At 37.6% G+C, this 14,263-nt stretch overlaps 1 protein-coding gene across 5 annotated transcripts in view; it reads right to left on the bottom strand.

The window, feature by feature from the left end:
- The window catches only part of STARD13 (StAR related lipid transfer domain containing 13), a 293,148-nt gene that overhangs the window by 227,691 nt on the left and 51,194 nt on the right, over positions 1 to 14,263 (bottom strand). For all 5 annotated transcript variants that reach the window (XM_064409024.1, XM_064409026.1, XM_064409025.1 and 2 more), the window contains one exon: positions 11,941 to 12,854. In XM_064409024.1, the coding sequence (XP_064265094.1) occupies positions 11,941 to 12,696 (756 nt within the window). In that variant the 5' untranslated portion in view covers positions 12,697 to 12,854. The remainder of the gene's footprint in view (positions 1 to 11,940; positions 12,855 to 14,263) is intronic.

Genomic DNA, 14,263 nt, shown 5'->3' with positions numbered 1-14,263 from the left:
GGATGCTTTATAGCAATAATAAGCAAAATCTTGGTAGCAAAATGCAATATAATGCAGAATTCAAGACTTGCAGGTTTAGGAAGATCTCTAGATATCCTTGAGAGGAAAGCATTATGTGCATCTGGGGTATATCCAAACATGCAAGGATAAAAGCTGGAAGGATCATAGTTTGTATTTTAGCACACAGTCTTAATGCAATGCTTGAGGAACTTAAAAAAGTGACAAGTTCTCCCAATTGCTCTCCAATACTGCTCACCTCTGTATAGTCCCAATTATAATATTGCCACCTATAAAAAAACCAAAAACCCAGACAAACAATCCAAAACCCAAAAACCCAAAACATTTCCAAAGGGAATTGGTCTAGACAATGCTTGAATGGGAAAATGTGCATAAACTGATCAATGTACAGAAACCAGTCTGGTTGCAGCCCACTCAACATATATTTGAATTTAACATTTAAAATGCCAAAGTGATAGCAATTTCATATCTTAACATGACAAGTGATTTTCTTTTCATTTAATTGATATTTGTCAATGCATCAGACTTGAATTACTTTTCAAAGACAGCTTAATTTTGACAACTTTCCTCTGGATAAAATACCTTTACCTGCCAAGCTCCTTAGTAGCCCACCTAGCAAGCTGCTGGAGGCTCCTGACATATCACAGCCAGGGTAAGGAATTTTTCACTATCATGGAGAATTTTCAATATTTGGGGAGTTTTTTTCTGAACTAAAGTAACCCCAAATTTAAAAATAATTACTTTCTTTGCAAGATTGAATGCTTTTATTTGTCATGCTATACCTAGGAGGTTGGGGTTTTTGATATCTACTGCCACTTTTAAATTGGATGCATAAACCAAATGTTCCTTCTCAAATTTGTACAGTTTTCAACCATACTTGCTACTCTTAGAGATTCCTTTTAATTTGCATTAGAATTAAATGCTGTGTGTTCCAAGGTGCTTGTGTGAACACTCAGCATTTGCAACCATTTGAACACAATTTCCAAACAAGAAAAAAGCACCCATCAAGAAGGCCTAGTCTTTTTTTATTATTATTTTAGCTTAGATATCTTAATTCTGTTTAATGTAACTTAAACTCATCTTCTTAAGAACTTTTTACAAAACTGGAAACATTGCACACAGGAGAAGATGATCACAGATAAAAACTCTGAATGTATACATTCCAATTTATAGCAATTCTAAATATTTTAGAGTTTGCTGTTATTTTTTGTTTGTATTCATGGTAAATTCTTTTAGTTGAAGAAGTGGCAATTTTAGAGTTTATTGTCTGTCATTCACCTGCAAAATGCAAGCTTTGTCATGTCTGAAAAGTTTGGTTTCAAAAGTGTTTTCTGAACTTCTATAATTTGTTTTTGCCTTTATTTCAGAAAGATCTGAGTCTGTCTGTGCTTGCTTGGAATACTGGGGGTTTCCCACTAAGGCTTCTTAATCTCATTTCTCTCTTTCAATTTTTTTCCCTTTTTTTTTTTGACATCAGTGGCATTATGTGTCCCCCAAGACAAGGCTTGGACAATTCAAGATAGCACTTGATCTGTTCTACACAAACCACAAAACAGAGGGGTATCTTGATAGCCCCCTTGCATTAGAAATGCATAATACTATTGCAACTTTTATTTTTTAAAAAAGCCCCAGGGTCTTTGGAATATTTTTATCTTCCAGGGGTAATCTTTTTTAGTTCAATCATCTTTTATCTCACAAACATGATAATTTTCCACATATCACAAGTTATTTGTAATACCTTGGGAAAATCTACAACACAGCAGATAGAAGTACAGCTTGAGGTGAACTCTCAGAGTCTAGATCCTTAGTTGCACAAATTCTCAGTACTCCACTTCCCCTCAGTTTAGGCACCTATTTTGGCATGTTAATGAAAGGTGGTCTGTATATTCTTACTTCTAGTTACTGGCTTTGTGTACTTTTCTCTTGATCTTGGTATGTGGTGTACATCGTAAAGAATAAAATGCATACAAGTTGAAGTGTTCTGTTCTGTTGTTTCTTGGCAGGTTTAGCAGCTTTTTTTTTACATTTTAGTTTAAGTAAATCAGACTCCAGACTAACTGCCAAGGCTTTTGCCACAGTGAAAAGTCCTCATTATGTAAATACTGAAATGTCACCATTATACTGCTTGAATAGAAACAAATAAATAGTAACTGCAAACCTTACAGTAGCATATCTACAGTATTACTAATTGCTTCATCACAAAGATTGAATTAAAGCCAAACAAAGTTTCTCTGCACATACATTAGAAATGAACTGTTAAATCTGTGATGCTAAAACATTACCTATTCTAGACCTGATCTTTGAAACATTGGATTGATAGTCTAAATGCCAAAGAATTTCAGAATCCATAGAAAGCACATATAAAAAGAGCCCAGTAATACAATACCAGGCAACCTGGTGAGATTTTACTGAAGTTAATTTTTGGAAGAAAAAATATTTCAAATGCAGACATAGACTTCAATGTCCTGTCTGATTTATTTCAGGAGAACTACAAGCTAATTCAGGGAAGCTTGGAGTTCTCTGCATTGCAAAAGTGTTAGCTCTAAGATAATTCAAAATTGGGCAAGAATTTTACAATAAATCAGTTTGTACAAAAGCTTGGATAGAAAGATCAATATGTTTCCATTTTTATTACAATTTGAAAAAAAATACTCCATACTTGGAGAGATTCTTAAGGAAAGGCTTGAGGCTTATGACACTTTCCTATGGAAAGTAACTACAGAAGAATGTTGTAAAATGAAATCTCAGATCCATCAACTCTCAATGAAGTTCATGACATTTAAATTTTTTAATGTATCTCTAAATTGGGTTCAGTCTTGGATCTCAGTGTTCACACAGATTTCTGATTGTATGGTAGCCTGCGATGTGGCAGTACCAAAATGGTCATAGATCCCTTAGCATGTCAGATCATATCAGTTAGGATCCCATGGCCCTACCAAAGAAATATGTCTGTTACAATATCAAGCTAACATTACTTTATTAAAATTTTATGCCAAGAAGGACAGAGGGATCCTAGCTGTATCACTAGAGTCTGTTTTTCATTAACTGGGCATGTGTAACCTAGGAAGAAGTTTCAAGAGCACCTAAATTTCTTATATAAAGTGCTTACAATCTTCTGGTGGGACTTCTGTATATGAAGAAATCTGTCATTCATTTTTCTTAATCCCTTTCAAAAACTTTTACATATGACAAAATAATACTTTGTGAGATTGTTCGTTCAGTAAAGTTCTGTTTCTTTCTGCGTTTTGTTTTTTCTTTTTTTCTCTTCTATACTGCAGTTCTATTGGCTGACTTGAAAAGCATAACAAATCCTCATTTATCAGCCTGAGCAGTTTTAAAATGCAACCCTTCCCTGGTCTCCTCATCTTTTGTGCAAGTTCCTGATCTCACAAGTGCTGCTTACTGCCCATCCCACAGTTTATCCAGTGTCTCCATCTGTTCCTTGAAGAAATATCTTAATTTCAATGATAAGCAGACTAACAGATTTCTACATGTTTCTTCTGGTTCCCCACACCTCAGACTCAGTCTGCAATTCTCACAGGTGCCTCTTCCCATGCTCTGACAGAGGAATGTTGTTCATCACAGCCTTGACTTAGACAGGGCATATTTTCTGTAGACTTTTTCTCTCCTTCTGTAGAGATACATGAAACACTTGAATGGGCTCACATTGCACAGATTCCAGATATTCTGAGATAGTTTTCAAGAAGAATCTTGATATATGTCTTTTATTTTATGGTTTCAGTGCAACCATAAGCCCATAATCTTTTTTTTTTTTTTTTTTTTGTGTTTTCTGGCAAGACCAATAGTAATATTGGTCTTTCCTGAGGTGGCCTTATGATTTTAAAATATTCAAATACACAATAAATAAAGTAGTCAATATTTGGAAAAAAACATAACTCACAAGTAGTGAATATTCTCCCCCTTTAGTATAAAACATCTGTTGTATCAACTATTTAGTCTTCTGAAGCTTTACAGATAAATAAAAACAATAACCATAAATATAAACAATAAACAGTGCACTAATGCTCTTGAACACGCTAAAGCAGGGGTTCCCAAAATGCTGGTTTTGGGGTCTTTCAGTGTGTGTGCGTGGGCTTTGATGATGCTGTGCAAAATAAATTCATTGGCAGTTCAGTATCTTCTTGGAAGGACAGCTATAAAATTCTACACATTAACCTGAACGGCCCAAGGGTTTCACACTGTGCGAGGTAATTCAGTAATCTCACCTTCTATAATATATATATATATATATATATATATAATATAAAATACATGTATAACCTAATTCAACACTAAGTTGAAATGCACTTTGTAAGTTTTCTAAAGGAATTTGAAAGTCAAGATGATTTGTCCTTTTGACTAATTATCCAATTTTCTTCATTAGTTTATTTTAATTTCAGTTTTCTCAGACTCTCACTATGTCAGTAATTTATACTATATCCTACACATTTTTAGAGTGATGGTATTCTGCAAACTGCAGAAGAATCAACTGCAATGCAGTCCTCTGAATTTTTTGAGTGTTAGTTACCCCATCATCTGGAGATTTGTTTATCAGCTCTGCTTTTGATAAAGAACATGTTGTGTCCCCTCATATTATAACTTTTCCCCAGGAGGATTTTGGCAGAGCCCAAGCTGAAAAGGACTGCTCAAAACAGTCTGTCAGATGTAATCTACAAAAACCAGAGAGCATCCTTTCTCCAACCTCAACCCTATAGCCACTGATGCCTGCCAAAGATGATCTTGTGATTTAAAATAAGTGTATCTGCCAATGGCAAGTAGTGTATCTTTTCTAGGGCCATTTTTATTTTTTAATTCTATATTAATCAACAATGAGTGATGCATGTTTATTAAAACAGGCAAGCAGCATGCAAGTATGCTGGAGAGATAAAGGGCAGTAATTTTGATAGCATCTATATCTTCTCCTTCATGATTTCAGTATACAAGTTCTTTTCAGTATGATTTTTACGCATATCCTTAAATTACTATTCTTCTTATAATTTCACTGTTATTTTCCAAGGTTCCTATAATTTCTCAGTAGAAACAGTTATGAAGCTAATATCCACAACAAGCAGGACACAAGAAATGACACATTGTAATGGGAAATGGTTACACTATTAGGAATACTGAGGTGACAGAAAAAAGTACTCAATGCAAAATGCTATATTCACCATCAATCCTTCAAATTTGTGAAGCTAATAAAAATCCTTTCATTAACTTAATAATTAAAGTCCCTAAGACAGCATTTATCTGACTCTTAATAGTAAAGAGCTGATGGTGATTATTTATTGACTGACAATAATGCATCATTGCTAAAGTAATCATCAGTTATCCAACCCCTTTTCCAAGCAGGCAGGAAATAAGCATAAACACTAAAAACCTTGCAAAGTTCGAGTCACCATGTTCTTATCTATCAGCTCTCAGAATGTGTCAGTGAAATACAGAAAGTACAAATCTTACAGACATACAAAGGAAATTAGAATGTACAAAGCTTAGTGCATCACTCCATTCTTAGACAAGTAATTTCCCATTTTTCTCCCCCTGATTTCATAGCCTGTTCTCCCTTGTTATTGTTATTTCAGCGTTCAGCTCTCCTACCTGGTAGATTTCCAGTGTCTGCAGAAGATGACTGAAAGGAGATAATAATAACTGTATTATTCTTCATGAAGAAGTCATCACAAGTTTGCAACCGTTCTCCTCCTCTAGCTTTGGAGTCTCAGTTTCATAGGGTAAAATGAAGTACAAACTTCCAAAGTATGGGAGGAATGAGAGTAGGAATTTGTACTTTACTCTAATGTTCCTCTCTAGTTGTTGCTCCTGTACAACTGAATTAGAGAAGAAGATACTGTTGCAGGGCAATTTTCAGATAGCTTGAATTCCACCTAAGTTCCACTGCCTCATTAATGAAAACAGAATAACACCTCTCAGAAGAGTGCTTCAGAGTGGCTAAGCAAGGCACTGAGCAGAGTGTAAGCCACCCAAGTGCAAGGGTAAGAAGCTTACTTTGGCAGCTGTAAAATACCCGATCACAGATGTAGGCTTGACTGCTCTTCAGTTTTGATCATTTAAATTGAGTGAACTCAATGTAATCTTGATAATGAAAATTCACAGGATAACAGAGTCATTAAGGTTGGAAGATACCTTCAAGATCATCTAGTCCAAGCAGCAACTCAGCACCACCATAATCACCCCTAAACCATATCCCCATGTGCCACATCCAGATGTCTCTTGAACGCTCCCAGAGATGGTGACTCTGCTACCTCCCTGGGCATGTAATTCCAATGCTTAGCCACTCTTTAGGTAAATTATTTTTATAACATCTAATCTGATCCTCTCCTGGCACAACTTAGGGCCATTTCCTCTCATCCTTTCACTTAAGACATGTCAGAAGAGACTGACCCCCACCTCACTACACCCTCCTTCCAGGTGGTTGTAAAGAGTGATGAAGTCTCCCAAGCCTCCTTTTCTCCAGGCTAAACACCCCCACCTCCATCAGTTGCTCCTCATCAGACTTGTGCTCCAGACCCTTCTGCAGCTCCATTGCCCTTCTTTGGACATGCTCCAGCCTCTCAATGTTCTTCTTGTAATGAGGGGCCCAGAACTGAATGCCAGATGTGAGGTCTGACCTCAGCAGCACTGAGTACAGGTGGATGGTCACTGCCCCGATCCTGCTGGTCACACCATTGCTGATACAGGCCAGGATGCCACTGGCCTTCTTGGCCACCTGGGCACACTGCCAGGTCAGATTCATTGTCAAAGACTTAAAACTTTCTCATTCCTTTCTCATAGGATATGATGACTTGATTAAAATATTTACAAGTCACACAGAAGGATACATATATTTTAAGGAATGATAATTGACTTTAAGGACTATCGCTTTTGAATAAATTATATGTGATTTATGTCCTCTTCTTGTGACTGCAGCAACTGACAGGGGAAGATTGACCGATGTCATCTGCCTAGACTTCTTTATGGCCTTTGACACAGTCCCCTATGACATCTTTATCTCTAAACTGGAGTCAGAGGGATTTGAAGAGTAGACTGTTTGGTTGATAAGGAATTGGCTGGATGGACAGAGCCAATTGTTGTCAATGGTTCTGTGTCTAGGTGGAGGCCACTGACAAGTGCTGTCTCTCAGGGCTCTGTCTTGGGACCTGTGCTCTTCAATATCTTCATCATTAACATCGACAGTGGGATTGAGGGCACCCTCAGGGAGTTTTCAGATGACACAAAGCTGAGCAGTGCAGCTGACACAACAGAAGGATAGGATGCCACCCAGAGGGACCTGGACAAACCTGAGAAGTGGACCCACAAGAACCTTATGAGGTCCAACAAGTGCAAGGGACTGTACATGCATCAGGGCAATCCCAGACATGAGCACAGACTGGGGGAGGAACTCATTGAGAAGAGAAGAACTTGGGGTTTTGTGTAGAGGAAAAGCAGGATGTGAATGAGCAGTGTGTGCTCACAGCCCAGAAAGCCAACTGCATCTTGGGCTGAATCAAGCAGACAAGATGAGGGACAGATGCTATGGAAACTTCCATATTGCATTTCAGCAAATGATTCCAGCCTAAATCTTGTGATTTAATCTGATACAATGATTATGAAACTTTTTATTTGGCAATGAGTAATGAGGATAAAATTTACCTAACTGTAGTACAAGGATGAAACAAGGAAATTAATGACAGTAGGTGAATAATCAGGGAAAGAGAAACTGATAATCCATTTTTTCCCCAGTAAATGACTGAAATAATTTTCAGAGTTCAGTTGCCTTAGCTTTAAATATCAAAAACAATGGAGCTTTCACAAGCCTCCTTTATGACACTACAGTTTTCCTTGAAGATTTACTGATGGTGAAAGGGGATGGCACTGCTCCCCTGCTAACACAATACACAGCTGCACACAGAGACTCTCTCTGACATTGTACTGGCCACTCCCATGCCTGTGCAGCCTCCTCCAAAAGTCTTTGAACTTACAGTCTGAAGTCCAAATCCTGACAAAGATATTCATTGTGAATGCTACCTTAATTACCTAAATTATCTGTTTCGGTCATCTTGTCTCTCCTGGGGAGTGGCATCGCACTCTGTGTTTGACCCAGCTGAACAGGGTAACATTCAATGCAAATATTAGTCCATCATTATGGTGCTTTGAACAAACAAGCAGGTTTGGTTTAGATCTTTCTAAATGCGTTGAAAGAGGCACGATGTAAACACGAGCACAGACACGGAGGCTGCAGAGGGGCTGCTGGAGCACCTAGCAGTCCTAATGGTTACTCTAAGCAGTTCCTTTCCAGCATGTGGCTTTCCTGACTTATCCCATTGTCTCTCAAGGGAGAGAGAAACAATAGAGGAAGCTGTGAGAACTCTATTAGATGCCCTAAGTAATGTCAACAGCAACAGCAACCTTTTTGGCTCTTCCAGTTGCTAATATGGGCTGCCTAAAGAAACTATTTGAAATTGCCCCAGAAAGGATTTTCAGTTTGCTGCCATGTTGGTAGGACTATGCTTGTCTCTTTGCAGCAGCCAACAATATTAGTAGGATTTGTATACAATCCCTGGGGTGAGGGAAGATCCATGACAATTCACACTGTCAAAGTTATGATTTCATAATGCTTTCTTATTGCCTAATATCTGTCAAATACCTTCAATTATTTACTTGCCTGAAATGTTACTCCTGAAAGTAACATATATTGTTTTCAGGCTATGTAAGGATAGGATAAGTTTATGGATGGAAAGTTGAATAGTAGTTCCTGGTTAAAGGTGGTCTTCAGCTGTGTCCTGCTCAGTATAGTTTGAAGAAATGACAATCTATAAAAATGTTATGTTTCAGAAGCTATTCTGAATAATTTATTGCCCCTGAACACAGAGCTGGCTGCATGCACAAACACCGTATCAAGTTTGATATGGAGACTTGAAGTTAAACCATCAAGGAAAAATGGTTGAAGGTGCCACTTCAGAGCTGCAAAAGAATGTCTGGACAGAACTAATCAAATAATCATAGAATTATTTAGGTTGGAAATAACCTCTACCATTAGCCTAAGTATTTGGGCAGAACTGCGTTGGACATTAAATATACTGCTAATTGCAGGCTCCTGACAAAGAAAAACATTGCCAAATTTAGATTTTATGAGAAAGCACAGGAAATATATGTGGAACTGCTGTAAGGGTGGAAACTCAGGGACCATGGTGAATTCATAAGTTGAACAGAAGTATCATTTATCTTGTACCACTCAGAGGAGGCGGAAGCCTTTGGAAAAAGAAGAAAGAGCATTTTTTAAAGGGCATCATTATATGAATTGTTTTCAGCAGTTTCTTCCACTTGACAGAGTTGGCAGCATACACAAGTTGAATTTTTTCCCTCTTCCCTCTGCTTGTTTACTGCTCAATGCACTTAAAGGTTTGTCTCTACTTATTAATTAGAATGAAACAAGAAGTTCAAGAGTTGTCACCTAAATGTGTGCAGCAGCTATTTAAGAGGAGATTGGGACACTGACTCTGCTTGTGGTGACTGCCTGCAAGGGCCAGCGCTTCCATCTTGGAGAAGGTGACAGCCTTTCCTCCTTTCTGGAACTCAGATAGGAGGTTTGCAGTCAGTAACAGGTGCATCTGGGTAGGAGTGCCCCTGCAGGATCTTAAACAAAAGATCTTAAACAAAATTTCACTGTGAACTCCAGTAGCAAGGATTTAGCCAGGACCTTGTGCAGGGTGCTCTGTATGATTGTCTGTATCTGTAGGGCCAAAGTAATCTGTCTATTATGTGATTTTTAAGTTTAAGGTTTAGCAGTAACAGTTGCCCTTGTCAGCATTTTTACCCCATGCTGTCTTTATTTATTTAATTTCTTTCCACTAGAAAGACATTTCTCCTTAACACCATTTCTAAACAATAGAAGTAAGTAACTTGACAGTAACATACATTTGCTTCAACCAGAGTCATGGGAGGGAGATTTCAGTCTGCATAGTAATGCGTGACTGCTGCTAAAATTTGAGAGACAAGACAATCTTAATTTATTTTTTTAAAATTCTTGGAGGCTTTCCTTGAATGATGCATACTTATTTACATAGAAAAAAATCAAAACCAGGACTGAAACATTGCATCCAGTTTTTGAAATGTTTTGACACATTTACTAAGATTTACTAGGTAATTTCACATGCTTGTCTGGCAATTTATAATCCATTATTTTGCACTACAAGCTGCATCCTTGAGTTTATTTTATGGCATAGACATAAAGTAAACTAAATGACAACATCTCCTGGCATCTTCCTTTTATCCACGGGAATGACCTTCAGTAAAGAAAATGAAAAAGGATGTTGTGCATCCATTTTGAGATATATTATTTTCATTAATGTTAATGTTTCTGAGTAAATGAGGAAGTAAGACTTGGCTTAGGTTAGAAGAACAATGCAATTACTTAATAAACCATGTGTCATGAGAATCAGGGTCAGTATTGCATCAAAAGTTGCACTGTTCAGGAATCATCTTTGAGCCTTGGTCTTCTAATATTGTCTGCTGAGAAAAATTTCTAAAAATCTGGCTTATTTCTTCATGTGCTGATGGGTTTCTGCAGTGAAGTTGGGATATGTATGAAATACAGCACAAAACTCCCACTCAGTTAAGGGCATAATTAGTCAACCCAAACTGGAGATAGATTAGCGCTAAAGGAGAGAAGCAATTAAGTATTTTACGCCAAAGTTTTGATGTAAATATGGACATTATAGTCCAAACTGTAACCCCTTCATTAATCAGAAATCAATGAAGCAACTCTCTGTTATAAGCACTAGAAGTAAAAAGACAACTGCAGGCAGAGTAAAATAAAACACACTGGATAAAAGACTACAGGACTACAGCCTGCTTTTCTAGGCATGGAGCAGATTTAGATGAACAATAACTTTTAAAAGCTGGAGGAAGGAAAAGAGAGGATGGAAAGGAATGCCTGGCCTGCAGGTTAAGATCAATTTGTGCTGCAAGGTGGGAAACGCTGGAATTCTAAGGCTTTGGGTTTGCCCACTGTTTGGAGTCACTTCTTAATTTTTGTACTAGAACTGAACTTCTCCAATGATAAATGTGTTTAGCTCCAGTCATTTTGTTTGTCACCAGCTGTGAGGAGGGGGAAACCGTGCTTATTGTCCAGACTAGAGACCGTTCAGCTGGGAGGCTTCTGTTCCTCCAGTTCCAATAAACAAAGTTAATTTACTCAAAGTTATTTTTTTCTGGAAAGGTTATATATAGTTGGATGATTTTTTTATTACCCAGGGTTTTTAATTTTGTCCTGAAAGTGTCTGTTTTCATTTTGGTCATTGTTCTACAGAACGTCATGATATATAACAGCACAGATTAAAAAAAAAACCCACAGAAAAACCCAACCAACCAACCAACCAACCAACCAACCAACCAACCAACCAATTGTTATATACCACTCTTTAATTTTTCCTCTATATTGTTTTAATGAAATAATAGTGCAGAAAACAGTTATTAAGTGGAAACAGTGCTGTGGGTTAGGAGGCTCAATGCTACAGTACCACCACACCAAAAGCCTGTTTTTCAGCATGAAGAAATATATTCTGCTCTAAGACTAAATGTGAGCGCTTTCCCTTCGGAACAGTCCTCAGATTGTGTGCTGTACATGGCATGATATATGATCTTGTAGGAATGTAGGAAATGGAGCCAATGTTCCCATTTAAATAAAAAAGAAACCAGAAAAGCAAAGTTTGAAGTTCAGGCTAATAAAAGTGTGGTCAATCTGAAGTAAGATTTGTCTAGTGAAAAAAAACTAGTATACATTTACTGTAGGTTTAGGTTCTTCATTTTATAATTCACAATAATTATCACCCTATAATGATTGACACAACTCCTTTCCCTTCTGTAGCCAGCCCTAAATGACACCACTTATTTGAAACACATTTGAAACTAAAGAGTAGCTTGTATTACCTCCAGCTCCATGTGTTTTTCTTCTTTGTCGTGGTCCTTCAATGCCTTTTCAAAATGATTATTGCAGTCTTCTACATGACAGATGTGCTGATATTTAGTAAGTTCGTGTTTAGCTTGCTTTCTTTGGGAAACATTCCTTCTCTTAAGGCCTTTGAAAAATGCCTCATACAGCGGCAGTTCTGTAAATGTGTCATGATCACCTCTGTTATCTGCTTCTTCCTCTTCAGAAGAAAAATCATCTGCTTCTCCTGCCTCGCAAATATGGAGCTTAGTGTCAGCTTCATGTGATAAAAATTCAAAATCAGAAAATGTGATAGCACATGGTTTGTGTTCTATGACTCTGATCTCATAATTTGCTTCTGGTTTCTTGTCTGAATTTTTTCCTGTGAGGACTGGCCATTCTGTGTGCATGGGAAGGTTTAAAGGATCTTCCTTTGACATGTGCCTTGTAGAACAGGATAATTCTTCACAAAGGTGCTTTGTTTGAGGCTGGTTGGTGGCCCTGGCACAGCCTGCAGCCATGCCAAGTTGTAAGGATGTCTCATTGTGGTCCAATAGGGATGACACAGATGGCAAGCTCAGCTCAGGTTCCAGTAACAAATTCTGAAATTCATATGGACTTGTCTGATTTTCTGTCTTTCTTTGGTATTCTTCATACTTGATTTCCTTTGGAGTTCCCAAGCCCTTAGCGGATATAAGATAAGGTGAGCCCTGTTCTTCTTCATAGATGTTAGTTTCCATTCCAATGGGTTTCATCCATCAGAGATCAAAATTACTTCATTCTTGCTTTTATTAACAAACATAAACTTGCATATGTAGCCAGGAAATATATTCTTATTTTTCCAAAACCATGATCACACAGTCATTATTAATGCTTGGAATCTCATATAAAAACATCTGAATCCTTTCAGCTTCTGAAAAAAAAAAAAAAAATTAATGACAACATGCTTGCAATGAAGCACACTATCAAAAATAACCTTGAAACTTGAAATGTCCATATCAAATTTACTTCAGATTTACTTGTGCCTCTTCAAAAATATTTCATGTATGCAGATTAAATGAACTTAAAACACAAGAATTTGGACTTATTTTGCTTAGAAACTGGGAAAGAAATGGCAAATGCAGAAATGTTTTTAATTAATGACTCTAAGTTGATTACTCACACAACAGTTCAGAATCATTGAATTGATGTTAGACATATGCTTGTCATCTAAACATGCCTTTGTTCACTGTATTTTTATTGTCTGTTAAGTCACTGACAACTTTTACACTGCTCTGATAAAGCTACTAAAATGCCATAGGGAAGACTAAGGGACAAAACACATGGAAATGTCATAGGGAAAACAGACAGAAAAGAAGAGGCCAGTACAGGTGTGATTGTCTCGAATTCAGTGAATTGCCAGTGCACTGCAGCACCTGCCCATTTCCAATAGATTTAAAAAGGAAAAGGAGAAGGCTAAAAATAACAGAGAGCTTCAGTACTACATCAGAGTTGGCCTTGTCTTCTTTAAAAGTCTTAACAACCGTGCTCACACCTAGGCAGTGCACCTCCAATGCGCTGGGAGAAGGGAGCAGCTGAAGAACTGATCTCGCATCACTGAGCAGCTTCTGTTCACCCATGCATGTCATTTACTTCTTGTGACAGATTGAATATTGGTAGTATTTATTTTAATGATTGTTTCAGTACTCCATCTGTGAGAGAGCAAAGCAGAACAGAAGCTTTTCAAAATAAAAAGAGAAGCTTAAGCCGTTGATATATGTGGCAAACCTGTCAGTGATGAGGAGGATGTGTCAGAAGGCAGCACTGTGACTGTCAAAGTGGGAAGCAAGAAAAGTAAGATGCTGGCATGTGATGTGCCTGTCACTGCATGTGCCATAAACTGAGCAATGCACACCAGCTAGGCATATTTTAGTGCTGGTTAGTGTATATTTTACTGTTACAGGCATGCCTTTGGTAATAGAAAGAATACTGTAACACATCCAGAAAATTTGGATTTATTGTATTACCTTTGTAATTTGAACTGCAGCTGCAATAGATGTGAGCATGCAGGTACACACTGTTTATGTAGACCTCCCCTCAACTATTGATAGCTATTTAAATATCAGACATTATTGTAAACTGTCTAACCTCCTGCTGGAGTCAGTGGAGGGAAAAAAAATGCTTCCAGAAGGTAAATGTTCTCACTTATCTTGTTTATTTATTTTGATATAGGAGAAGTCTCCATCCTGGCTTGACTGCCTAATACTAAAGTACAGAGGATGTCTAGACAAAGAGCTTACACCAGTCATCCAGCCTTTAGAGGGATGAACAGTGCCAAGAAGA

The sequence above is a fragment of the Passer domesticus genome, chromosome 2 (assembly GCF_036417665.1).
Source record: "Passer domesticus isolate bPasDom1 chromosome 2, bPasDom1.hap1, whole genome shotgun sequence".
Lineage (NCBI taxonomy): Eukaryota > Metazoa > Chordata > Aves > Passeriformes > Passeridae > Passer > Passer domesticus.
The sequence above is the reverse complement of the archived record's forward strand: the minus strand, read 5'-3'. Positions and strand labels throughout refer to the sequence as shown.